The sequence below is a fragment of the Elgaria multicarinata genome, chromosome 6, assembly GCF_023053635.1.
Source record: "Elgaria multicarinata webbii isolate HBS135686 ecotype San Diego chromosome 6, rElgMul1.1.pri, whole genome shotgun sequence".
NCBI classification, from domain to species: domain Eukaryota; kingdom Metazoa; phylum Chordata; class Lepidosauria; order Squamata; family Anguidae; genus Elgaria; species Elgaria multicarinata.
In genome coordinates this window covers 120,999,495-121,026,723 of record NC_086176.1, presented here as the reverse complement: position 1 = coordinate 121,026,723, position 27,229 = coordinate 120,999,495, and the positions used below count along the sequence as shown (strand labels likewise).

Below are 27,229 nucleotides of genomic sequence, written 5' to 3'. Positions count from 1 at the left end.
AAGATTAACAAGGTAGTTAAATTGCACAATTTTTATAGAGGAATGGAAACCTTTTATTGACTATTGGAAAAAATAATTATGGTGTAGAAATTAATATCCTTGCCTGCTCCTTCGTAAATTAATGCTGTGAAGATATGTAAAATGTGATGCTATATGTTATCTAACCTATTTGATATTTCATTTAAAGAAAGATGTGTATATCTAGGGTTCTACAGGATTTCTTTGTTTGAGTAACTAATATATTTGAATGTATACACTGATTGTGCTACATAATGATATGCTGTATATTGTCTCTATGTATTAATAATATTGATAAATAATTAAAGTAACTAAATACTGGGACTGGTTCCTCTCTATTCGGCCCTGGTTAGGCCTCATCTAGAGTATTGTGTCCAGTTCTGGGCTCCACAATTCAAGAAGGACGCAGACAAGCTGGAGCGTGTTCAGAGGAGGGCAACCAGGATGATCAGGGAGAGACTGAAAGAACTGGGCACGTTTAGCCTGGAGAAGAGAAGATTGAGGGGAGACATGAGAGCACTCTTCAAATCCTTAAAAGGTTGTCACACAGAGGAGGGCCAGGATCTCTCCTCGATCCTCCCAGAGTGCAGGACACGGAATAACGGGCTCAAGTTAAAGGAAGCCAGATTCCAGCTGGACATCAGGAAAAAACTTCCTGACTGTCAGAGCAGTACAACAATGGAGCCAGTGACCTAGGGAGGTTGTGGGTTCTCCCACACTAGAGGCCTTCAAGAGGCAGCTGGACAACCCTCTGTCAGGGATGCTTTAGGGTGGATTCCTGCAATGAGCGAGGGGTTGGACTAGATGGCCTTAGAGGCTCCTTCCAACTCTGCTATTCTATGATTCTATGAAATAAACTAAGACATAGACAATAAGCACAGGGTCGGGATGTCCATTGCCTGGCCCTTTTGGGGGGTCGCCAGAGTTCCTGACTTCCCCTTGCAACTACAAGCCAAGCCATGGGCCAAGCCACGCGTTTCCTCCAAACTCCAGGGACTTTTTACACAGTGTGTGTGCGTGTGTTTGTGCTGGCTAGGATTTACGGAAATAGAGATTTGCACAAATTACAGCCACAATTGGTATAATTTGGTCCAGCCTGCAGAGGACCGGGCGAAGTATTGGGTGGGGGGAGCAGCTGATGACAGCTCATTGATCTCCACCCCTCAAACAGATTCCTGTGACTTCCCTAGTGCAGGTATCATGCTTACGACTTTGCAAGGTTTTCCTGTAAAAAGGCAACCACCTCCATCCCACAGAAATAAAGGGGCTTCAATCCAGCTTCGCGAAAGGCGCAGAGAACAGGTTCTCAAGTTGCTTCACTGCAGAGCGTTTCATCGGCTCCACACGCCTCCATGAGACACGAATGGATCCCGACCACACTTGGCGATGGAAAGCCAGTGGCAGTAAGCCCCAGACAAGACTGAAACCACAGCAGGGGATCGTCTACCCTGTAGGCCAGGACTGTCTCTTCTGACTGCCAGGGGCTTCCCAGGTCTCAGGCAGAAGCCAGTTCCAGCCTTGCTAGCCAAGAGCTTCTGAAATGGAGGCAGCCAGGATGCAGGTGGCTCAAGGAATCAGTTAAAAAAACTGCATCCCACGTTGCCAGAAAAACAGTTGCGCTAATTCAGTGGCCAGAGTGAAGAAGCAGCGTTCCTTGGGACGTTTATGGAAGACTCTTTCATCCGGCTGGGTTTGCTCAGCTTCACTAGCGTAGGTACAGAGAAACACGTGCGTATAATGGGATCATTCTGGCCATGGCAGAATGTGGGCCAGGGCCGCGGTGCAACAGGAAGGTCGGCGTGGAATTCTCCCAACATGACAATAGGACAGGACCCTTGTGACGTATGGAATCCTTCGCTACCGGAAGCGGCCTAAATGGGTTAGAAGGGAGGAGAAGCCTCCCTGCAGCCAACAGCCAGTATCAGGCTCTGGCAGAGGCAGCTGCAAAGAACAGATCTGATTATCATTCAAGCCCCCAGCACCAGCCAGCTGGGTAGTTAACTACAGTGGAGCCGTTTGAAAGCTTCCGCGTGGCCTCTGTAATCTTTCCCGTAGGAGCCCAGCCTATGATCGTGTTTAGCATCTCACCGGAATCCTGTGTTTACGCGTGATTATTCCCCCTGCTGAGCCGTGCTTTCAGAGACCCCTTTCGAGACAATTACATCTGAAAACGTCAGCAGCCGAGGGACGCGCACACGTCTCCGCTGCCCGGCTCCAGCGCAGTGAGCGGGCAGCTCCGCTGTTCCCCCAATGGATGGGCCGTGGACGGCCAAAAGAAATCGGCTTCTCAGCCCAGAGACCAGGGAATACTTTGGCCTGGAACAGAGACCCCTGAGTTCATCTGGGAGGAAGCCAGGATCAGACCTGGTGAACACGCAGTGCCACTTCTGTGCCCTTTGCAGATTGAAGGGCCACACAGCTCCCTTTGCTGCACGAGGGCCTCAGGTGACAGCACCATGAGGGCAGCTGGTTCCTGAGAGAATCGTACGTCCCCTTCAACCCAGCGCAGCTGTGGACCCTCTGGGCAGAGCTAGCCCAGTCCAGCTACTTCGCCCCGCCCTTCCCCCTCTGGAAAACAAGGACCGTATCGCCCTAGCCAAGCCGTCGTGCAAGGGCTGAACTAGGATTGCCGATGGCAAGTGAAGAAAAGGACTCAGCCACTTCTAGGAGGGGAAAAGCGGTCTGGGTCTTGGTAAGGAGGAGACCTTCTAAAGAAGAAGTCCCGGGCTCGTACGTTTCCTCAAACAAACCAGTCAGCTCTTTAGCTTTAATTAAACGTGAAATGGTAGGAACAACTGGAGGGCATTTCTCATCAGCTTGGCAACCACTCTGCAGGCTAACAGACTCCTTCACGTTTGTTGCCTGCCAGATTTCACTCCACTGGGCAAAGATAAGGCAGCTACACGGTAAACCAAGAAGTGCCCTGGAGGTATCCTGGCGTCCTTCCTAAAGCAAGTTTAGGCGAGCACAACCCGTTTCAAGCCCTACAACAGAGAATCAACAACCCCTGTAAGCTAACAAAAAGTTATACCCTGCCTTTCAACTGTAAAAGCCCTCAAGGTACCTTATAAATACCACTACAACTAGCATTCATTACAAGGAAACCCCCCAGAAATAATAGAAATACTTCAAAATAGATAAATAGTACAAATAAAGATCAAAGCCGTTAAAGCTCAGGAATCCCAACTGCTGTTAAAAGAACGGGCAAATAGAACATCTAGCAGATACTAAGGAAGACGCCCAGTAGGACTTCTCGGGAGAGCAACACCCGTGAGCCATCACCACCGGACAGTCCCTCTCGCGAGAAGCACCGGCCAGGAGGACCTCTCTTCCGAACAGCAGGGTCCTTGGGGAGAAGACGGGCCTTGAGATACCCTGAGCCTGGACCACGTCGGGCCTTCCCTGTAACGTCAGCATTTTGAATTGAGCCCGGAAGCAAATCAGATGCCAGCGGCGTATCGCTGCAGTTCCCCACAATGACTCCCAGTTCACCCTGTGCCTGCCATGCTCCGGACCGGCTCAGAGTCCTGCTGACCCTTTGAACAGGCAGCCCCAAGCAGTGCCGTCATTGAGCCCAGGTGTCACTGAAGCCTGGCGCCTGCGTTGAGGTCATCTCCTGGCAGAAGGGCTCCTGCCTGCCCCGGCTGCCGAGGGCTCCATCTAGAGTCAGAGACGGAAGGACCCGCCCGAGGGCTCAGGCAAACTCTGCAAGGCCAGGCTGCTGGGAGCGGGCCTCTCCCAAGCTTCTCGGAAGGGCGTAGTTGGGGGGAGTCAGTTACCACGGAAGGCCACGCATGTGCCAGCACAGCTTGGGCAACGTGACACTCCTTGATAAGCCTTTCAGCCACAGGGGATGAAGCTCCCCCCCCCTTTGCGGGTCATCTGGCTGTTAAAGGCGGCACCTCTGTGAAAAGCACAGGGCAGCAAGAAGCCAGAGCAAGGCAGGGCCCCACCGTGGAACCCTTCGGCACAGGCACACGACACTCTCCTTGAGTTCCCCACATCTCTGCTGCATCTCCCCGGGTCTGACCCCATTTTGCATGCCCAGAGGTTAATTACCCTAATGATACATCCCCCCCCACCGCTGCCGCCGCCACTTGCAAGTGTGGGGAAGGCCGTGCCCGCAGGAGGAGAGACCGAGCGCTTCCATTTCTGTCACAGCAATCAGCGACTGAAAACGTGCTGGAGGAAGCAGAGCAGGAAGCCGCGCGTCCCACGGTGCAGTCAAATTAAACTGCCAAATTGGCAGACTCGACCCTCTGAATGCCAAAGGCTGGAGCGTGTGTCGCACACCGTGGCGAATGGATTTGGGCAGCGTTAAGCTCGTCTTTGGGGAAAACCAGCCAGGCCAGGCCTGCCCAGAGCACGTCGGCTCCACGAGCATCTCCTCGCTATCGGACAGGCACGTCAGTGGCATCGCCCTGCGGCCCTTTTGGATGGTGTTCTGAAGCCCAAAGCCGGCTTGTTCAGGGGCACGGCTTTGGGCTGCAACTGCGCAAGCCACATCTGCAGGAGCTCCCTGGCCTGAGCCTCAGTTTATTTATTAAACTTATTTATTTATTAAATGTGTATACCGCCTCATAGCCAAAGCTCTCTGGGCGGTTTACAAAAGGGGCCCCACTCCCTGGAACGCCCCCAGACGGAGGATGCCCAGGCAGGTCACGCTGAACACTTTCAGGTGAGCCGGCTTGATCACCGAGCTGGCCTTGCTGCATGTTCCCTCCGAGGCGGGCTGGCTGGCTGGCTGGCTGGCTGAGGGGCTCTCTCTCTCTCCTGGGAGGTCAGCTCAGCTTCCTCCCTCTTCGCCCTCAGGGGCAGGGCGAAGACCTCCCTCTTTCAGACAGCTGTGGCTGACCTGGGCCACCCAACTGTCTGCCAACTGCTGCTGATCTGTGATGAGGCTGCCGCTTTTCTTCATAGTTTTTGAGCTCTCTTGCATTTTTATTACAAGTGTATTATTATGACTATCCACTTTTCCCCACTTCTGTGATTTAGTTTTTATCCAGATGATTTGCTTTTGTAAGCTGCCTTGAAGAAATCCATATTTAAGAAAGCAGAATGAAATACATGCAATATACGAATGAAAATAAATAGTGTTGGGGCACATGATGTCCAGATACTTACAAATGGAACTTCTCGTCCCAAATGGGATTCAGGTTCCCAAATATAGTTTTTGTTCTCTTCTTTGTCTTGCCGACTTGGACAGTCACATAAGGATCGCTGGACCCGGTTTTGTCCTTGGCTTGCAGGCCTTGAGCACAGACCACTGCGGGAAAGAAAACGTGGCTCAGAAAGACTCACTGTGAGATGATGGAAGAGCTAGAGAAAGTCTCACGTGCCGGTTAGCGGCAGGAGCGGTTAGGGCCCAACGCCGGGGCCCGGCGGCGGCTGAAGGCCTCCACTGCTTTGCTCACCTGTGATGGTGATTTTGGCCGACCACTTGGAGGTGCCATCCAGAACACTCTGCTTCACGGTCTTCATCTGCTGAGAATGGGTCATTTTGCTCTCACTGAAGACATCTCTGATCAGGTCAAAGATCTCTGGTTTGTTCCGCTCCCGGATTTTCATGCGGTCCTTCATGGCCATGATGATGTTCTGAGTGCGATCCTCAGCCCCGTGCTTCGAACTCTTCTCAGCCGCTCCTTCGGAAGAGGAGGACAGAAATGGCGGGGTGGGTGGGAGAATGTTTAAGAGCCAGCCTGAAGGACGGCTAAGAGTTCATTGCACCAAGCTGAATGAGGTAAGAGAGCAATGTACAGCCTTGGGGATCCTGCCGGTTGGCCGAAACGGGGGACCCCACTCACTTCCCCTCGCCCAGGCTCCCTGGTGTGCTCAATCCAGCTCCAGGCCACTTATTATTATTATTATTATTATTTATTTATATAGCACCATCGATGTACATGGTGCTGTACAGATAACACAGTAAATAGCAAGACCCTGCCGCATAGGCTTACAATCTAATAAAGTTGTAGTAAACAATAAGAAGGGAAAGAGAATGCAAACAGGCACAGGGAAGTGTAAACAGGCACCAGGAAGGGTGAAGCTAACAGTATAGAGTCAGAACAAACTCAAAGTTTAAAAGCTATAGGGAAAAGAAAAGTTTTTAGCTGTGTTTTAAAAGCTGTGATTGAGTTCTCCCACTAAGACAAGCTTTTCCCAGCTGCATCTCCTGACCGGCGCAGTTAACGAGAGGCTACTAGTAACCAAGCTTCCTCCCATTCTCTGCTCTTGTAGATTTGGGTTACGTACGTCTTCTATGTGCAGGGGTTATCTCTGTCCTCTGCAGGCCCTAGCGTCTGTTTGGTTTTAACTTAAAAGCAATACACAAAACCCTTCAGCTTCGGGAATATCCCCTAAACCTGAACCCTGATCAACTGAAAGCCAGTTCACAAAACTACACTTGGCACATTGTCAATGTGGGTTGAGTGGATCCGTGTCGGAAGAGGGTCACACAGTTTAGGGGAAACCCGCCCAACCTGTCACAACCATCTGCCTTACGATGGAGAGGAGGAGGACCATGGAGGCCGCCTGGGGCACTTGGGAGGACGAGCAGGATATAAACGAAACTAATAAATAAAACAAGTCAGCAAAGCGTGTATTGATTTAAGCAGAGTTTTGCAATCTCTGACTTCCTATCAGCAAATGAATAGGCAGAACAGACTGAGACTCCTGCTTCTAGTGATGCCAAAAGATCAAATTCATAGCCATGTGGCAGTCTGAGACAGACAGGTTGTGGCCCACGGAAGTGATGTGAACGCAGCTTATAAATACCAAGGAAGAGTTTAAAAGCAGAAGCAGAGACTTCTAAAAAGGCTGCCCTGCTAGTCTGCGACTTGAAGCAGGTCTCCGAGCTGCCTGATGGGGCCACAAAACAGTCTGGAGAAGTTTGGAGACGCTTCGTGACCGCCTCTCCCCTTCTCTCTCTCTCTCTCTCTGCAAGGCGTGGTCACGACAAAGGCACGCTGGCTGCACCAGAACTGGGAATACCCTCCGGCGCTCTTCACAAAGTGCCATTTGCCTCGATGGAGAAAGACCAGCCCTCCTGCTGCTGATGGTATAGAGGACATCTGTTAGGTGGGAGGGTAATGCCTGAAAAGGATTTGTTCTTGGGAGCTAAAATAGGCCCAGTGACTTAAAATAAAAAACCAAATTCCTTGTTCTGCGCAAACGTGTCTTGACAGAGAGCCCCATGACGGAACTGGCACTCGCGAAGGCTGGGCTTTAATCATCGCCTGAACATTCAGCACCATCGAGGTTTGCAAGAACGTGCCCGGCTCCATCAGGTCAAGTCGCCCAGTTTGGAGGCAGCTGCTGAGCCGGAGCCCAGCCACAGGAGGACGAGGCGGCGCTTCGCCTTCCCAATGTGCCCGGCTGGCTTCCAGGCTTGATTCAAGAGAGCCCCGGCTTGAGGGTTCCCCCAGTGCTGGACATCCTCCTCCCCCCCCCCCCACCCCACCCCACGCCACGATGGGCCCCAGTCGGCTCTGTTGCCTGACAAGCTTCCTTCGGGTGAACGAGGCCACTGATGCTGGGCTGCAGACCTGGCCTGGAGGCTGGAAAGGGGGGCGCCCCATTAGCAACACGGTGCGGATCCCACGGCTCACAGCAGGAATCGAGCCGTGTCCCAAGCCATGCGGAAATGAAACTTTCGCAAGGGGCACTAAAGACCCTTCTACCCCCCGAGCAGAGTCTATTCCGAGTGCTTCCACAGAGGGAGCAGAGGGAAGCGCGCACGGCCAAGGAAGGGAACACTGCCAGGCCGCGGCCTCCAGGCCTGAGCAGTTCCCCAGCGGAGCCCTTGAGAGCCACTGTTCTGCCGCCTCTGCTCCACTCCTCAGGTCACGGGTGGAAAAGTGACTCTGTGGCCCACGGCTTTGGGTGGGGCTCATCCCACCCCCTCCGTTGCCAACTTCTGCGATCCAGCTTCCTTCAGGGGGTCAGGCTGGGAAAGGAAGACCCGGCGACTCCCCGCTCAGTCCTCCTGGGCAGGATGCTGACCTCAGAGCCCCTCTGCTGAACTCTTTGCCGTGGCCCCGGGCTGCCTGGGCCCTGCCCTTCACCTCTGCATCTCAGCTGGGGGATGCTTCTCACCTCCGCCCTCCCTGAGGCAGAAAAGGCCTCTTGGCACAATCCGCTTACGACGCCATCGGAAGCCCCCGAAAGGCGGGCTCAGGGAAGTGCTGCCCAGAGCGGCAGAGAGCTGCGTCCATCCCAGCGTGCCAAAGCCAGGCGAGGCCTCGCTGCTCCTGCACAGGATCCCACGGAACAAAGCGGGCAAAGAGCCAGCACTTGCAGCATCAGGGCCTCGGAGGCGGCTCCTCCCGCACCACGGTGCCGCCACGCGTCCTGTCCCGCGTGGCTGGCAGGCTGGCTGGCTGTTGCAAGCCCATCTTGCCTGAGCATGAACGCGTCTCACCATGAACACGAAAGGGTAAGAAGGCCACGGGAAGAGCTGGCTTCCTTACCAAGGGAGCGCTCTGCGACGACCGAGGCCCAAGCCAGCGGAAGAGCGCTGCCTTTCTCTGGGGCAGGCATCACCCACCCCTCCGCCCCAAAAGGGCTCCTAGAGCAGCTGGCTATCGCACAACACTTGGCTCCAACCCAGCTGGCGGAAGGTGCTTTGTGCCGCAGAGACCACGTGGGCCTTCCAGGACAAGGCTGCATCTAAGAGTGGGCCCAGAGGGTGGGGCCCGTGCAGGCTGAGCACCCCCAACGCAGCCACGCGTCAAAGGCTGGAGAAATGCCTCTCTCTTCTCTTGCACCTCCTCTGTTTCCGGCCATTTCCTTCCCCCCACAAAACGCAGCTGGTGCCCACGCACCGTGGCTTCTTTCCTGGGAAACAGGCCACTGAACCCCCCCCCCCCAAAAGCAGAGCAGGCACTCACTCTGCAAGCAGTCGGCATTGAGCAGGTCCTGGCACTTCTCGTGGCACTTGACCCCACACTCTGTGCAGCGCATCCCTTGCCGGGCGATGCCCCACAGCAGCCCCTCGCACTCGTAGCAGTAGGTGGGCGTCGTAGCCGTCCACACCTCAAAGTTGTGTGGGGTCGTGCAGGAAATGGGGTAGATTAAGGCTTGCAAGGTCTTCTTATAGACGTGTGATTTCTGAAATAGGAAGGCAAGACAAGTCACCGCCCGAGGAGGGGACAGGCGGGCCCTGGCGGCTGGAGGGAACAGCTCCCCTTCCTTTCCTCGAAGGGGAGAGCGCTGAGCCCATCCAGACCCAGTGGCTTTATGGGCCGCCTGCCGGTCTCAGCTGCGAAGGCCCAACTCAGTGCAGGCCCAGATCTCTGCGTTCGCACACAAAGAACTCCTGACGGCTCACATTTCACTGGAAACATTGTGCGTGCGTGTTCAATGCCAGTGCCCAAACCCAAAGGCGATCGCAAGGGAGTTTTCGGAGTGTGCCAACCTGGGGCGAAGCCCTGCTCCTTTTCGATGTTTTTAGCAACGGAGAGCGGAGCTTTCCTTTATCAATCCAGGCCGGGGGAAGAGGGTGGACCCACACGGGCTCAGAAAACGGCCCCTGGACCGTGAGCTTCATTTCAAGGAGGCCCAACTGGGCCAGCATTGCCTGAAAGGCTTTCCCTCAGGGCCCTGCGTCACAGTGGCCCTGCGTGGCACAGCCAGCCCAGCCCCGTGGCCTTTTCAAAGGCCAGGCAAGGAGTCGGGGCCCTGGCTTTCTCGAGCAGGGAGCGGCTTCCTCCCATCTCCTCATGCGCTGCCTCTTCCCCTCGGTCCCTTCCCGGTCAACCACGAAGAGTCCCACCGCACCGTTGTCCTCGCAGCGCCTCTCTGCGGGAGGGGCGCTGGGCTGCCTTTGGGGCGGTCTCCCCCTTCGTGCCATTTGGCTCTCGACTTGCTGACAAGGGCAGGCTTCCCCCGCCAGCTTCGTCCCCAACCACCAAGCCGATAGGCCTCGGCTGGCCGGATCGACACCCCAGGGGGACCTGCGGCGCTCGGCTCCATGCTGCAGGGAGCGCTGGAGGAGCCCCTGAGCCCCAGCCCCTCCGACCGAAGGCTTCCCGGGGCCCACGGAGCGCACCCCTCCCGTCCTTACCAGCTCCTCATCCTTGAGCGATGTTCGGGTGGCCATGGCTGAGGTAATTCCGGCCTTGCGGGACTGAACCAGTGACTGGGAAAGGAAAGCAGCCAGTTATCCAGGGCACGTGGGAAGGGCGTGTTTTCAAAGAGCAAGATGGCTTGGGTGTGCCTGAGCGTGTGTGTGCTTGCAGGGAGTTGACCTCCGCCCCCCTGTAAGATGCCCTGAGCTCCTTGAGGAGAGGGCAGAACATTTTCTGTAACACACAGAAAACCGAGGAAGGGGCTTTCAGACATCCTCCGCCCTGACTGCTAAGCCGTCCCCACCCTGGGGGCAGCTCCTCCGCCCCTGAGATCCAGAAGAGCATGAAGACCTGCGTCCCATCGGGCCCTTCAAGGACCTGCTCTTCAAGGGCTGCCTAACGAGCCACCTGGTTCCTCTTCCTCTTGTCATCAGCAAGGCCCACAAGAGGCCCCTCCAAGACGGACAGACTCAGAAACACACCGAGGGAGCATGCCACTGGACCAATTTCATCCGGCCTCTTGCTTTAAAAGCAAGACTAGACATTTTACTTATTCGCCTATTACATTTCTACACCACCCCACAGCTGAAGCTCTCTGGGTGGATATACCCAAAGCATCCCCAGTAGACCTTGGTCCAACCTCTTGTGGACACCTTTTCACGATGCTTCACCGTCTCTTCCACGGCAGAATAGAGTACGGAAGACTTTCCCCTGCAGTAAGCGGGAAGAAGACCAAGCAATCCCCCCTGCCCACTCCACTGCAAACCTTTTGGGGGATTTTTAAATCATTACCCGTCATCACCATTACCCCTCCCTCCCCTCCCCTCCCCTCCCCCAGTGCTCCTGCCATGGCCTTAACTGTGTCTTCTCCAGGCTCTGTATCCCGTTCCCTGCCAGGCCCTTTCACGAGCTCCCATTTTTTCACAGACAAAAAGGGCAGGTCTGGAACTAGGCAAGACGGAAGTTCCCTACAAGAGGAACAACATCTGACCTAGAAGGGGCCGGACGGCACGTGGAGCCTTCAGCAAGGCAGAGAAGGGGCAGCCAGGCTTCAGCATGCTGGGATGTGCCTGCCTGCCTGCCTGCCTGCCTGCCAGCTGCATTCAGCAGCCGCCCTCAACTGCAATGACCCTACGAGGAGAGAGCTCTAGCCTCTTCTCCACTGCGCCACACCTGCCACACGTGAGATGGCCCTGACTTTAGGAGGAGGCCCAAGCACACGAGGTGGGTGCCGTCCAAGGCAAGACGGTGTGGGTTCATTAGATGGATAAGATGGGGGGAGCAGGGCAAGCCGACCAAAAGGGCAGTTCTGGAGCTAGTTAGCAGGGGGCAGGAATCAACATAAAAAGGGGGCGAAAGCAGCCAGGAAGGGAAAAGCAAAACAAGTATTGCATCTACGGGTGGCTGTGGAAAGGAGCATGTGTGGGTGGGGGTTTGATCTCCACTTACCATGGCCTGTGGGAAGAGAGTGTCAGCATACAAGAGAAGCATAACAGGTTAATTCCACAGGTTAATCTTAGGTTAGTTCTATGCTGGCTGGGGGATTATGGGAGTTGTAGTCCAACACAGCTGGAGGGCACTAGCTATTCCACCTGGCACGATTTAGGCAGATTGAGGGTTAGGCTGCCCAAAAGGAAAGTAACAACACGCCGTAACAACCATGAGGAACAAACCTTGGGTTGTGGAGACGATGAGCAGGAGCACGTGCAACCCAGACGCCCCTGCTACAACAAACAACCCAGGGATGTTCATCCAACCTGGACTTCTGGGTTGTTGCTGGATGAACAACTCAGTTTGAACCCACCCTAACAAACCAGAGTTCCGGCTTCAGAAGTCACAATAAACAAACATAGGACGGAGTCTCCCTGGGTTGTCCATCGCAGCGGGAGCAGGCGGGTACCAGCACGCCCACTCACTCCGGCTCATCTTCTCACCGCTGCATGGTTTCCTAACTGTGGTCTGTTATGGCGTGTGAACCGGGCCTTGGACTCATGGACTGATAAACTATTAGTTTTGGCTTGGGGGAAAGAGACAAAGGACTGAGCCATTTCTGGGTTGTGTGACGCACACAGGACCCTGCTAGGGCTGCATGAAAGTTAAACAGCAGCAGCAGCACAGAGTGAAACATGTAGAAGGGGGCGAGTATATGAAATCCACGCTGTAAACTGAGGCAAAGTCGAGGCCAGCACAGATTTCAGAGAAGACAGGAGTTACAGTAATGTTTTAAAGAGGGTTTGCTTTATCATGCGCCCTGAACCTCCCGTTTAGGCCAGAGGGGCTGGACTGAGAGGGCAGGAAGCTGCGGTGCGGACGCCTCCCTTGGCAGCACGCTGAAGATGCGCTGCAGTTTTTTCACATCAGCATTTTCCCGGAATCCAAATTACACAAATCTAACAGCTCATAAAAAGTTTCCTTCTGTAACATTTCTGCACTTGAAGAACAGCCACTGCTGCATTTACAGAGAGTGGGGGGAGGGAAGCTCTCACCAAGTCACTGACAAGCGGGATGGGCTTCTTCTTGCGCAGATCGGGCATGCTGTCGATGCCATAGAGACCACCTGCCGGCCTAGAAACACAAGGAGGAAATGCATTAAGGCAAGCCGAGGTTACAAGCCACGAGCACTAATCTGTCAGCCAGAGTCCTGGAGGAGCCTAGCAAGGCCTCCGACAGGCACAGACTCACTGGGGCAGGGAAGTAGTCAATGGGAACAGGAGGAACCGGCCGGCTCTAGGAAGAGCCAACGGCAAGAAGCATGGCTCGGTCCCACAAGGCCCGGGATGGCGAGCGCTGCCGCTAATCGCCCCGAGGTGCTCGCGTGCCGAGAAGCTCACGCGCGGCCTTGTGAACCCTGCAAATTATTCCGTCGTCTTGAGTTACCCAGGCTGAGCACCTCATAGAATAATAGAATAGAGAGTTGGAAGGGGCCTACAAGGCCATCGAGTCCAACCCCCTGCTCAATGCAGGAATCCACCCTAAAGCATCCCTGACAGGTGGTTGTCCAGCTGCCTCTTGAAGGCCTCTAGTGTGGGAGAGCCCACCACCTCCCTAGGTAACTGGTTCCATTGCCGTACTGCTCTAACAGTCAGTAAGTTTTTCCTGATGTCCAGCTGGAACCTGGCTTCCTTTAACTTGAGCCCGTTATTCCGTGTCCTGCACCTCGAAAGATCCAAAACTGGGGCAATTTGCTCAAATCCACTCCACGGACAAATTAATCAGGTTTTGTTCTCCTCTTTTCTCTAAAGGGGAACGACAAGCCGCAATGCCAGAGCAGCAAACTCTTTGAATGGCAGAGACCCTCAACAGAGAAAGCACTTCAGTCTCCTGCGATCCACCTTTGAAAAGAGCGAAGCACCAGCTCGTCCGCTGGGCCCACAAGACGGCAGCCCGGCTCAGGGATCGCTTCGCGCTTGCTGCCTTCCACTGAGCTGCGTTTGGCACCTGAATGCCAATTCCTCTAGTCTGGAGAGGCCCTTCGCCGTCTCTTTTGGTTTTAATCACCTTAAATAATTTGGTGTCATCAACAAACTTGGCCACCTCACTGCTCACTCCTAACTCAATCCAGACAAGACTGAGATGCTGCTGGTGGGTGGTTCCTCTGATCGGATGGGGGGCGTTCAACCGGTTCTGGATGGGGTTGCACTCCCCCTGAAGGAGCAGGTTCGTAGCTTGGGGGTTCTCCTAGAACCATCTATGTCACTTGAGGCTCAGGTGGCCTCGGTGGCAAGGAGTGCTTTCTACCAACTCCAGTTGGTGGCCCAGCTACGCCCCTATCTGGACAGGGATAACCTAGCTTCACTTGCCCATACTCTGGTAACTTCCAAATTAGATTACTGCAATGCCCTCTACATGGGGCAGCCTTTGAAGATGGTCCGGAAGCTGCAGCTTGTGCAAAATGTGGCGGCCAGATTGATAGCTGGAACAGGGAGGTTTGAGTATATAACACCGATTCTGGCACACTTGCATTGGCTGCCTATACGTTTCCGAGCCCAATTCAAGGTGCTGGTTTTAACCTATAAAGCCCTACATGGCTTGGGACCGCAATACCTGATGGAACACCTCTCCTGACATGAACCTACCTGTACACTGCGCTCAACATCTAAGGTCCTCCTCCGAGTGCCTACTCTGAAGCTCGGAGGGAAGCTCGGAGGATGGCAACAAGGGAGAGGGCCTTCTTGGTGGTGGCCCCCCAACTGTGGAATGATCTCCCCGATGAGGCTCGCCTGGCGCAAACATTGTTATCTTTTCAGCGCCAGGGTCAAGACTTTTCTCTTCTCCCAGGCATTTTAACAGCATTTAACAACGTTAAGTTTGTTTTTAATGGACCTTTGAATTGTTGTTTTTTAATGGATACTGTTGTTTTTATACTGTTTTTTATGTTTTTGATGGTTTTTAAATTTTGTACACTTTTAATGTTTACCATTTTTAATTGTTGTAAACCGCCCAGAGAGCTTCGGCTGTGGGGTGGTATATAAATGCAATAAAATAAATAAATAAATAAATAAACCCCAGATCATTTATGGACAAGTTGAAAAGTACCGGCCCCAATTCAGATCGTTGGAGAAACCCGCTTCTGCCGGGATGCAGGCTGAATTCCTGGCCAGCAAGGAAGATGGGAAGAATTCACTGGGCTGGAATAAGTCCCTGCAGCCTCCCTTGCTGTGCTGCAGGTGAGCAAAATCCTGGAGCGAAGCGGTCACTGAGACCTTAAATATTGTTGTAGCAAGATACATATATTTCACACTGAATAACTCCAGGAGTGTATTATCTGCGCTGTGCTGGAAGCCTCTGGCCCTCAGGAGAATGCTTGTCGGCTTTAATAATGCCGTGTCACATTGATGTGCACACAGACGTTTGGAAAAACGTGAGCAGCGAAGCCAGAGATGAGCGGATGGGGATAATTGGCTTGAGTGCAACGGAGACGCAGGGATAATGATCGCTCCAAGGCGGGGGCATGGAAAGGGGGCCGGGCCAGGAAGCCTCGTGGAGACGGGGGGGGGGGCAGGACACACCGGCCCCCTCCCTCTTCGGAACACCTGTTCCCACGACTCAGCCCAGCCCAGTCCCTTGCAGGCACCCCCACCTGCGGCTTCATTCATTGCCCGCCCCAGGCCCAGCTTTCCCTCCTGCTCAACTGGCCTTCATCGCTTCTCCCCCCGCCCAGGGCAGCTTTTCTACAGCCTGCTCCGTTTCTTCCCTTCTCCAGCAGCCCAGGCCTGGCCCTTTTCCGCCTGCCGCTTGCTACGACCTCCGGTTGCCCAACACCACCTGGTTGTGCTTTTATATTGTATTTTATATTAGGGTTTTATACTGTTGTTTTATACTTTGAATGGTTTTAATTTTTTTGAACAGCCCAGAGAGCTTCAGCTATCGGACGGTAAAGAAATGCCATAAATAAATATAAATAAAGGAATATTATTTATAACATTCCAGAGCAACTACGTACTACAAGTTCCATTGTAGATTTTAAACGCGTTTGAAAACTCATTTGTTTTCAATAGCTTTTGGTATTTTAGCTTGATTTACTGTTCTTATTACTATGATTATTCTCTTATTTCTGTTTTGTGAACCCCTTCCCCCGCCCTTCATATGTTTTAATGTGATTTTAGATTGTAAGCCTCTAGGCAGGGTATCACTGTTTAGCCTGGAGAAGAGAAGATTGAGGGGAGACATGAGTGCACTCTTCAAATACTTGAAAGGTTGTCACACAGAGGAGGGCCAGGATCTCTTCTCGATCCTCCCAGAGTGCAGGACACGGAATAACGGGCTCAAGTTAAAGGAAGACAGATTCCGGCTGGACATCAGGAAAAACTTCCTGACTGTTAGAGCAGTATGACAGTGGAACCAGTTACCTAGGGAGGTGGTGGGCTCTCCCACACTCGAGGCCTTCAAGAGGCAGCTGGACAACTACCTGTCAGGGATGCTTTAGGGTGGATTCCTGCATTGAGCAGGGGGTTGGACTTGATGGCCTTGTACGCCCCTTCCAACTCTGCTATTCTATGATTCTATTATTTGTATATTTTGTACAGCACCAAGTACATTGATGGTGCTATATAAATAAATAAATAAATAAATAATGAATAAATAATTCTCCGTGGGAAAGAAGGGGGAAGGTGAGGGGGTTGCTGTGGCTCCTTCCCCACCTCGTCCCAGGGCCCGGGGCTGCAGCCACTTGCCTCTGGGTGCCGGGAACGTGGCTGTGAGCAGCGCAGGCGCTTTCGGCCTCCAGTGTTTCTGAAAGGGAGGCGCCAGGCCCAGGCGAGCTCCCCCTTCCTCTCTTTCTGCACAGGGGATGGCACAAGGGAGAGCCGGGCCCAAACCAAAGGGCCGGCCTCCGTGGGTTCTAGCCCCACGCCGCAAAGCCTCCTCCTTTGCCATCAATGAAAGGAAGGAGGCCTCTCTTGGCGAAGGAACAGAGCCGCGTGGGGCTGCGGGCAGGCGTGAAGACTGCTCCCCCGTGCTCAGCCACCCTCTCCCTCTATTTCCAGCGCTGCCCTCTGTTCAGCTTCTTCAGCAACGCCAGGCATCATTGCCCCATTGTGCACCCCCCCTCTCTCTCTCTTGCTCTCTCTCTCTCTCTCTCAAAGCCACTTCCCTTGGGCCAGGCCTGGAAAACTACCTGCCACAGACTGAGGCTGGCTAATAATTCCATTCAGCAAAGAAAGGGCTGAGAGTTTTGCCCTACATACTGCCGGCTTGGCTAAAGTGATGCATTCTGGGATACATTTCCTGCTCTTCTTTCAAGCCAGCGACACATCCTGAAAGCATCCTGCGCGTTCTGCAAGCAGCTCATTAACGGCAGAGGAGAAGGCGCTGCTCCCACAAGAAAAGACCAGCGGCTCCCATGGCTGCTAATTGCCGGCAGCCCAGGCTCCCTTGGCGTGCGAGGGTTGCTAGGCAGCAGAGCAGGCCCTGCAGGTGTGGCAGGAGACCCTCCCTGGCACAGCCGACCTCGGAAAGGAGGACTAAGCAAAAAAGGGCTGCCAAAATTAGCGCCTCCTCCAGCTTAATTTCATGTTTGATTCATTTCCCCAATTGATTGTTCAGAAATCTGGTTTAAACCGGGGGGGGGGGGAGAGAGAGAGAGAGAGACTTATGCAGCCGATTCGGGATGGAGCTACCAATCCCCCCCACACACACACACAACCCCCCCAGCTACATCAGAAGAGTAGAGAATTCAAATGTTACAGATCAAAGCCATATGGCTCTAATCAAATATATTAACACATTTAAAACCAAACAGCCTGTAAAAAGGGCCCCTTCCCATCTTTCTTCTGGCAAGCCTTCAAGCGCACAAAGGGAAAAGCATCAAGAGCAGCCGCTCCGTGCAAGATCACGCGGACTTCAAATGCGCCCCAGAACTCTTTGGAGGAGAGGCGGCAGCCGCAGCAGCCTCCTCCTCCTCTCTGGCTGGCCAGTCCAAGGCAAGGCTGCGGGGGCGGAAGTGACGCATAAAGGACGCGCCGCTGCGTGCAGAAGCCCTCGAGGTACAGACACCTGCTGGGCTCCCCGCAGCCAAGGTGGACGGACGGCTGGCTGTAACCCTGCAAGGCTCCTCGAGATGGAAGCAGCCTCACCTCACTCAAAGGGCCACGTCACACTCCCACGTTTTGCTAAGCCGGCACGGCTTCCACGGAGGAGAAAGCGTGCGGCCTCCCTGCATTTTTGTCACGCACAAATGGCATATTTTGCAGGCTTTCCCCCTGTGGAAGAGATCACCTGTGCAGGGCAGCCGTTACAGGTGAAGCATGCTAGAGCCCTCCCCTCTCTTTGCTACCTGTGACCATGGGCTGGGAAGGAGTGAGCCGCTGAGCCCCAGAGGCCAGAAAATAACAACGAGAGGTCTTAGCTATGCCTTGGGTCCCTCCAACAGAAGACTGCTCCACTGGTATAGAGAGGGGAGAAATGAGAAAGAACACTCTGATCTAGGAAGCCTGACAGGAGCTCTCCTTGGGATCATACAATCATAGAATGGCAGAGTTGGAAGGGGCCTACAAGGCCATCGAGTCCAACCCCCTGCTCAATGCAGGAATCCACCCTAAAGCATCCCTGACAGATGGCTGTCCTGCTGCCTCTTGAAGGCCTCCAGTGTGGGAGAAGAGCCCACAGCCTCCCTAGGTCATTGACTAGATAGACCAATGTTCTGATTCATAGTATCATAGAAGAGTAGAGTTGGAAGGGGCCTATAAGGCCATCGTGTCCAACCCCCTGCTCAGTGCAGGAATCCCCCCTAAAGCATCCCTGACAGGTGGTTGTCCAGCTGCCTCTTGTGTATGGGAGAGCCCACAACCTCCCTAGGTAACTGGTTCCATTGTCGTACTGCTCTAACAGTCAGGAAGTTTAAACACAACAGCACGACCTGCTTCTGTGCAGCCTAAAGGACAAATTGCTCCACCTATTAAAACGTAGCGTACCGCTGACCCCTCTTTTACGTGCAAGTAAGCACGTGGAGCCCTGATGTGGATGGGGCTCTGTCATGTGCGGCTAAGGGAGGTTTAAACCTTCTCCTTCAGCCACCGGGTTTCTAAACATTCTTTTGCTTCCACCTGGGGGCTGGGAGAGGATTTTGAGGAACAGGGCTGCTGGGGATGGGTGTGAACTCTCCCCCGCCCCGCCCCGCGAGCAGTCTCCTCATGCAAATAGGGGGCCTGCACGCTTACCTGGGAGTAAAGAAGAAAGACAGGCTCATCTATCCATGACGTCTTTAATATATCCTGTGGTCTGACTTCAAGAGAAGCCCACAGTCACGGCCCCACCACTGCTGCTGGGGGCAGGGAGCCTTGCAGGCCCACCAAGGGGCTCAGGAGGCTGACGGCAGCAGCAGCAGCAGGACGACCCGAGACAAGGCAGGTCCTACGCTGGGCCTGCGGCTACAAGGAGCTGCTCTGAGGCTCCCCCAGAGGCTTGGAGGCAGAAGGCTTGGAATCAGGCTCCGAGGGCAGAAGGCGCCAGTGTGGGCGGCCAAGTGAAGAGTGCCCGTGGGTAATCTGAACGCCTGGCCCAACGTGGAGCCTCGGCCAGGTGTACGCCTCAAGAGTGGAAATGGGGTGCCTGTTGCCTCCTTCCAAACCTGCAGAAGTGGGGCGCACTGCGCAGGCCAGCGGATCTCCCTCGATTGCCTCCGCGCCCGTCTTCAGATGGTGAAAGGGGCCGTGAGCCCGCTTGCCTGCAGCTCTCCTGCTCCAAACAGAGCCCTGGCCTGGGGAAAGCTGCGGGTGGATGCAAACGGCAAGGGGCGGAGCGGGGGCGACTTGGATTCTGGCTCTCTGGGGCCTGCAGTGCTGCAAACCTATAGCAGGGACGGCCTGTAACGGCATGGGCCGGGGCAGCAGTGGGGTGTCCTGAGGTGCCGCTCACGGGGCGTGATTGGCTTGGAGCAATCCCTGTGCCAGGGGACTTAAAACAAGCACCGCGTGGTGGCTAGTCGGTTGGCTGAATTCTCCTCGCATCCCGTCTTTGCAACACAGAAAGACTGCTGTTTGCCAACAGAAGACAGCAGTTCCACTACTACTGCAGGGAATCTGTGAAACATCCCAGCTTCTGGCTAAGTCCTTCCTCTCCTCATTCCCATCGCTAGCGAGAGAGAGAGAGAGAGAGAGAGAGAGAGAGAGAGAGAGAGAGAGAGAGAGACAGGTACGGACACCTGTGAACATTTAGCCAGGCCACTTACCCTCCTTTGAACCACGGTGACTTTGATGGATCGCCATCGTCCTGCCCCTTAAGCGATGGAAAAGAGAGAAAGGAATTGGAATTAGTTTTCCTGGGCAAAGTTTAAGTCAACTGCAGAGCTCAGAATTAGGGAGGATGTTACATGCAAGGACATCCACACAAGCACCGCGTCTTAGGAGACTGCAGTGAGGCCGGGCAGGTCACAGAAAGCACCGGCATGAACATGACCGCACACTGGCTCATGCACACCCAGGAGAGGGCCCCCAAAGAGCCTGTTCAGTGCAACATGTGTGTGTGTGTGTGTGTGTGTGTGTGTGTTTGTGTAGAAGAACCCTCAACCATTTCCTCTTCAAAAACTAGCCTGTCGAGAACAGCTCCTGAGCGTTTTATTTGAATGTCTGAGGCTCTGATGTTCGTGAGGAGAGTCTGTCCAAATATTGAGCTTTTCACAACGCGTAAACACTGTAAATAAGATGCACGGATAAAATTATGGGGCTCTACTCAGCCACCAGCCTTCCATTCGGTCCCTTTAGAACCTGCCAAGCACGCCTGTTCCGGGCTCCTAAGCCAAAAGGCAGCAAAGGCTGAAGCTCCTGCGGGAAGCCAGGCTGCCCCCCTCCCCCAGGCGTTCCTCACACGCGCATCGACATGTCTGGAAGTAGCCTTGACGCCGAACGCGCCTTGCCACTGGTCTCAGTCAGGCAGAGGAGTAAAGAGGTATGGAGCGCGGCCACCTTTGCCTAGAAAGGACAAGTGGTGCCACGCGGGAGACGGAAGACTGGTCCAGACGCTGCGCCCATTTCCAAGGGCAGGAGGGCCTGCCCAGGGTTCCTAAGTGTGCAGATGGGAACCGGGAGGCTGGCTGGCTGGCTGGCTGGCTGGCTGGCTGGCTGGCACTCACAAGGGGTTTGTAACCAACTGTGTTACTCCAGCGTCAAGCCAGTGCACTAAGCCACGGAAATGAGCTTTGAGAGGAAACTGAATATTTCAGCCCATGAAAGCTAACTCCAGAGGGAACAGCTAGTTTCAGGTCCGTTGCCCTGTTTGAACAGGAGTTGCCAAGTGAGGGAACAAGGACCGGCCTCCTCAGCAAAGTGAAAAGCAAAAGCTGGGGTTTTTTTTTGTTCTTTGCCACCTTGATAGCTGAATGTAAAAATGAAGGCTCCTCCTCCTCCTCCTCCTCCTCCTCTCCCTTTATTGGCTAAGAGGTTAGTTACAAGCCTGAGATCTTTGCAAAGAAAGGGGGAGCCATTCATTCTCGGCCTTTCCCCACTACAGGCCAAGCAGCGGATGTCTCAGTAGACAAGAGAAGCGTTCACTAGGGCCCCCCTGGGAATTTAGAGATATGGCCGCCAGAGCATCCAACCGGCAGTGGAATACTGCAGAGGCAAGGATGAAGTCAACAGAAAGGGAAGTCACAAAGAGATCATGCAGAACGAAAGAAACAAACTCACAGTGAGGGCAGCTCAGGGCACTTAAGCAGTACGCTTGAATCATCCCAGCGACATACAAGGGAAAGCCCCCCAAATGCACAAGTGTCATCATGGCAGAACAAGAAGCTAGGAAGCAGCGCTTCAGAACCAAACCTGAGTCAAAGGGGCTTGCCTCAAGAGACCAATGCGATTTTAGCGGCACGAATTCCAAAATGTGGAAAGACAGATTTGCTCTGCTCAGCAGGAGACAGACCAAATCTGGACTCCTGCATTCAAATTCTGGGCACCCAGTTCAATACTGACACTCTGGAAAGCAACAAGAAGAAAAGCTACAAGGACGACCTAGGATCTGTGCTTGGGGGAGAGAAATAAGACTGCATCTTTCAAATATCTCAAAGAGAACATTATTGTTTCCTTTCTCCACTGAGCACAGAACAAAACAGCAGGAGTTCGAAGCTATTAGGAGGTAAATCTGGGCTAAAAACCAGAGGAAGGTTTCCAACAAAGCAGGCATAAGTGCCGTTCAGAACTCTGTCTAGAAAATAAGTCTGTGGTGTCCTTTTCATAAAGGCTTTAAAAAAATCCCAAAAGAGTGTGAACGGACATGGCAACATCAACAACCAAGATGCAGGAGTCGTGGTTTGAACCACCACAGCACACAGCAAGTCCCTATAGACTCAGGCAGGAATTTGGGCCGTGCCACTTTGGGAGTGCTGAACTTCCTACTGGCTGGGGAAGATATTAGAAATAGATGTTTTTACAGCATGTGGGCAATCCATCCCCACGGCCAAAGCAAATGACAGAGAAATCTGCCCATGGGAGGCTGGGGTCAGGATGCAGGAAGGCTGAGCAGCAGACAGAAGCGAAGTTGGGAAAGGAAACTTTATAAGGCAGAGCCAGGCTGTCAGGGATGCTTTAGGGTGGATCCCTGCCTTGAGCAGGGGGTTGGACTCGATGGCCTCGTAGGCCCCTTCCAACTCTGCTATTCTACGATTCTATGATCAGGCAGGAAGCTGAAGCATGGAGGCAGGAAGAGAATCATGTCACCTGTCGCTAGCAAGGGCTGACCTGGGAGCTCTGGGAGCCTAGCAAGGCCACCGGAGGCCAATGGGAAGGTTCTGGGAGAAGAAGCATCCATGGAGCTATGGTGTGAGGACAGGTCCTCCTCCCAAAATGCCAGTGGTCCTCTGCAGCAGTGGCGAGACTGGGAAGGTCCCCAGCCCACAACTGACTAGCCCAATCAAACAGAGATGCCCCTAAACCCTCCATGGGAGACTAACAAGAAGCCAGCGCTGACTTCTGGGGACAAAGCGTGAAGATCTAGGCACGAAAACCCCACCGCACCCCCAGGCATACAGTGGACATCCCTATCCTCAGAGTGGGAGACGTGCTCTTGAGGAGCAAGGAGGTGTGGGAAGAGGCCATAAAAGGGCTGGATCCAGAAACTGGCGCCCTTCGCAGCACAGAAAAGGGCCCGCGCTGTAAAAGTTGGACATTAATGAGGTAATCCAAGGCACAGTTTCCAAGTCTACAAGCTTTATGCTGTTGTAAGGAAGCAGTCGACGAGGGCAGCAGAGGCCACTGTTGGGAGCCCAGAGCAGCAGACGCAGCTAAGGGCAGTGCACACTCCAGAGAAAACGACCCTATTTAGATAAAACCCTACACGACACAAAAGGCTACTGAAGCAGGTGCTGGGTGACCGATGTCCCATCTCCTAACAGTGCTGCGGCTGCAATTAATGGCAGCTTTTGAGAACTACAAGTTCAATCGCAGCTTTTAAAGCTCAGCTAAAAACTTTTCTTTTTTCTAAAGCTTTTAAAACTAGATTTTGTTCTGACTTTTATACTGTTAGTTTTACTCTACCCTGTGCCTGTTTGGTGCATTCTCTTCCCCTTCTTATTGTTTTATTATGATTTTATTAGAATGTAAGCCTATGCGGCAGGGTTTTGCTATTTTATTTTACTCTGTACAGCACCATGTACATTGATGGTGCTATATAAATAAATAATAATAAGGAGGAGGAAGCAAAGCCCTCACAAGCTCACAGAGGGACCTGCTGGCTTCCCTCTTCGTCATCTAGCTGTGGTGAACAGCATGGAAATCCACTGTGACCCTACCCATGATGACAGACTAACTCCTAAGGAGTCCTGAAATGCCACCCATCTATACCCCAAACCATAGCTAGTTACAATGGCCCATTAGAAAAACCCAAAAGCCACAGAAAGGTAAGGCTTTTATCCTAATAAGACCTGCTGTGGCTTTGAGATTTTTTTTTTATGAGGAATTAGCACAGCTACCTATGATACATCTGTTTTGGTGAATACTAAACTTAGCTAGATCCTAAAACTGGAGGATCATACAGACCCTCTACCCTCTAAAGATTGGTCTTAGCTTTGAGGGTGGGGTTGCACACTCTCCAATCACTAGGTAACATAATCCAATTTGGCTTTAATTGAATCTTTATAAGACATCGTATAAGAAGACTACATGTTTCTCTTTATGTCTGCTCTACTGGTGATGATCGGAGCAACTGCTGAATTTGTGCGTGTGTATGTGTGTGTGTGTACACACATACAGGAGAGAACATTGCTTCTTTGCTTTGTACCTAGAATGGTCTAATCTAATTTAGTCTGCGTAACACCTCCTGCATTTCCCATTTTAAGACTGCTCCGAACTGCAGATTTAGGAGAATTTTCATCATGGCCCAATTTCCAAACCCATTCTGGTACTTTGTGTCCGGCTTAAAGAACAGATCTGGAGAACATGAAAGCCTCCACTTTTGTATTTAGTTTAGTTTTAGGATATTATGGGGTGGAATCTTTGTGTGAGTGAGGGCACTAGTCAATTTCAGCCCAAAAGTTATTAGTTTAGAGTTCAACATTTAGTTAGAACTTAGAGGTCAGGAAGTTCACTCAGTAAGTCAGGAGATCCCAAAGTCACTTCAATTCCAAGAAGTTACTCGTGGCATTAAACATTAGTTCTTCTAATGTTTCTGTAAACCGTCCAGAGAGCCCTGGCTATGGGAGCGGTATTATAAGTGCAATAAATAAAATAAATAAATTAAATAATGCTAAGCTCTGAAATAATTCGGGCTTGGTTTTTCAGAGGTTGAATGCAGTATTTAAGAACAAAAACTAGCAACTACTATCTGACATTTAATAGGCTTTGATGTAGTGTTGTGCCGTGTGCCATGTGCTCCCCCCACACCCCACCAAATCCCTGAATTCAAGAACTTATTCCGTGCAAAGTGGCTCAATTCCTAACTGAGAAGGGCCGGCTCCACTCGGTCTAGGAGCACCTCCCCTGCCCCTGTGCCTTCTCACATGGAAGCCAGCCTTCTAGTCAGGGGTGTATAGAGAACAGCTGGCTTTCTCAGTGGGGAGGCTATGGCACTCTGCACAGGTTTAGAGGCACTCTTTCCTTTATAAGTACAAGACAAGCCCTGTGAGGAAGGAAGGGGTTTAAACACTGCAGCTCCACAGGTCTGAAAGACGTCGTCGTCAACTACCAGCATTCCTCGCTGGTGAGCACCTCGCAGGCTCTCAGACGAGGCGGTTCTTCATAAGCAATTCCTCATTTCTAACCAGAGGTGCCGGCTCCACTCGGCCTGGGAGGGCCCTCCCGCCCCCCGCGCCGTCACACAGGGAAGCCACCCTTTTATCCATGGGTATCAATCACCAATCTGACGAGAAACACCACAGGAACTGGTGGCTCTTATCCGTCCCCTCTCAGCTTTTTAAAGAACGAGCACCTTTCTTCTGCCAAAGACACCTCCTTAAAAGAAAAAGTGCCAGAGTTCAAGGAGTATGACTTCGTTGCATTCATGTTATTTAAAATACTGTTTTAATTGCCCTTGACCTAGAGCAGTGGTTCTCAACCTGGGGCACTCCAGATGTGTTGGACTGCATCTCCCAGAATGCCCCAGCCGGGGCATTCTGGGAGTTGTAGTCCAACACATCTGGAGTGCCCCAGGTTGAGAAAGGCTGACCTAGAGGATTCCAGGGCAAGTACAAAAGGGTGACTCAACGAGCAGGGCTTTGGACTCGATGGCTTTGTAGGCCCCTTCCAACTCTACTATTCTATGATTCTATGAAGCTACTTGAGCCTCTGTGGCCCACTGATAGACAACAGATCTTTGTCCAACCGTCTCCTGGCACGCAGCTCATTTGTCCTCGGCTGGAACTGGGGAGGCCCTCGGCAAGGGCGGCAGACGCGGCTTCGCAAAATCAGGAAGGCATTCAGTTATGATATATAGGAATGTGTTGCTCCTGTCTAAAAGCCACCTGCACTGAACAGACTCTTCTTAGTTCGTGCCCACGGCCGGCAGCCCCTCCCTCCCTCTTTCCCTCCCTCCCTCCCTCCCAGAGCCGACCCATGCCGCACTTGCTGAAGGGGTGGACGGAGGTGGGGGGAGAAGCTTGTCAAAGCTCAGCCAAAGCAGCCAGGTTACAATTCAACAGGGCATGCAAAAACACCACACTGGAGTGTCCAAGGCAGAGAGACACACGGGTGAAAAAGGATAGTGTATAACCTGGAGTTCTCCTCTAGTTCCTTCTGCAAAGGAGAAGACAAGAAAACAGAGAGGAAAGGACAGGAACACCGTTAGCAGGACAGGTTGCAGTCATGGGCCGAGCTCAGAGAAGGGAGCAAAGCTGCACCGTGAGCCCTGAGGCGGCTTCTGTGGCTCCCCTTGAAGTCCGGATGCCGCTTCCGCTTTCTCACACAAGCTCAGCTTCGAACAGGGAGGCAAGGAGCAGGAAGGTGGGTGAGGGTTGGTTGTTTCAAAACCAGATTTCAGCTCCCCTTTCAATAAAAACACTCACATTCATTTTCTTCTTAGTATTAGTCACCATTAAAAAAGCCCCTGGAGTTTAATACAGACACATAAGGTCAAGCAAATCTCCTAAAACGAGGCCCAGAAATGCACACAACATGCCCCCATCTGCCCCCAAACTGACAGCAGAGCGGATTATCTGAATAAAAACCTTGGCTGCACTGGCCAGTCCTGTCTCCTCTCCTTCCACAAGGCAGAGAAAAGCCCCAAGCTGGACTGGGTAGAGTTTCTCTGTGCCTGGACAAAGATGTCTTGGGAAGCAGCGGTGTCAACAGGTTCAAAACTGGCTACATTTTTGTTCCATATCTAAGAGAAATGCCAAATGCTTCCGTATTGCAGAGTCACAAAGATACTTGGTTAATCCCACACTTTCACTTCTGCTCTCAAAACGACAACAGTTTCATCAAACACTAATGGAGATTTCCTCTAACAAATGATTTTATTTCATCTGCGGAGAGGTCCTTATCCCTCACACCAAAGTAACTAGTTTAGAAATGCATGCAAAGCCTTTCAGCCGCCCTGATTTCCAAATGCTTTAGCTTTTCCCCCCTACAAGTATCAACGATGTTAGAGGTTATTATTGGCTTTCACTGTGGCAATTTGTCATACTGAGCACTCCAAGGAGAAGCAAGAAGAGTGGCAAAGTCAGGATGCCCAGCTGAAACATCATGGCTCCCTGGACACCCCTTAAAACAACTTTAGAGGGCAACTTTTCCGTTTCCCTCCAACGCAGAGCCTTGGCAGGCAACCGAGGCCACTTGTCAAATCCAGCACCATGGCCAGCACCCATCAAGACCATTGCCGCTGGGGCTACGAAACCTCCTCCCTGAATCTGCCACTGTCCCCAGATTTGCTATGCTTCGAAGGGCGGTAGGAAGCCCAGCTCCATTAACGTATGTTCAATGGATGAGATTTGCGCCTTCACAATCTGTGATAAAATATGGAAATATTAAGTACCTTACATGAATTGCAATTTTAATCCATAATCGTGATTGTGAGCACAAACCCTGAATGTGGCAGTTTGCCTCTCTTTGGCCTTAAAAACAGAAGAAGAGGAAGAAGGGGCCAGGTTTACCCCTAGGAAGGGAGAGCAACCCACACCGCAAGCAAGTGAACCGAGGATTCACCAGGGCCAACCAGCAGCTTACCAGGGTGCCTGAAACTGCCCTGGTTAGAGAACCTGACAAGTTCTGCTCTGAAGTTCTGCCTCCCCA

At 52.7% G+C, this 27,229-nt stretch overlaps 1 protein-coding gene across 7 annotated transcripts in view; it reads right to left on the bottom strand.

Moving 5' to 3' along the window:
* Positions 1 to 27,229, bottom strand: part of UNC13B (unc-13 homolog B) — a 225,236-nt gene that overhangs the window by 61,868 nt on the left and 136,139 nt on the right. For all 7 annotated transcript variants that reach the window (XM_063128355.1, XM_063128352.1, XM_063128353.1 and 4 more), the window contains 6 exons: positions 19,750 to 19,796; positions 12,569 to 12,647; positions 10,079 to 10,153; positions 8,904 to 9,123; positions 5,433 to 5,660; positions 5,143 to 5,284 (listed from right to left, as the gene is read on the bottom strand). In XM_063128355.1, the coding sequence (XP_062984425.1) occupies positions 5,143 to 5,284; positions 5,433 to 5,660; positions 8,904 to 9,123; positions 10,079 to 10,153; positions 12,569 to 12,647; positions 19,750 to 19,796 (791 nt within the window). The remainder of the gene's footprint in view (positions 1 to 5,142; positions 5,285 to 5,432; positions 5,661 to 8,903; positions 9,124 to 10,078; positions 10,154 to 12,568; positions 12,648 to 19,749; positions 19,797 to 27,229) is intronic.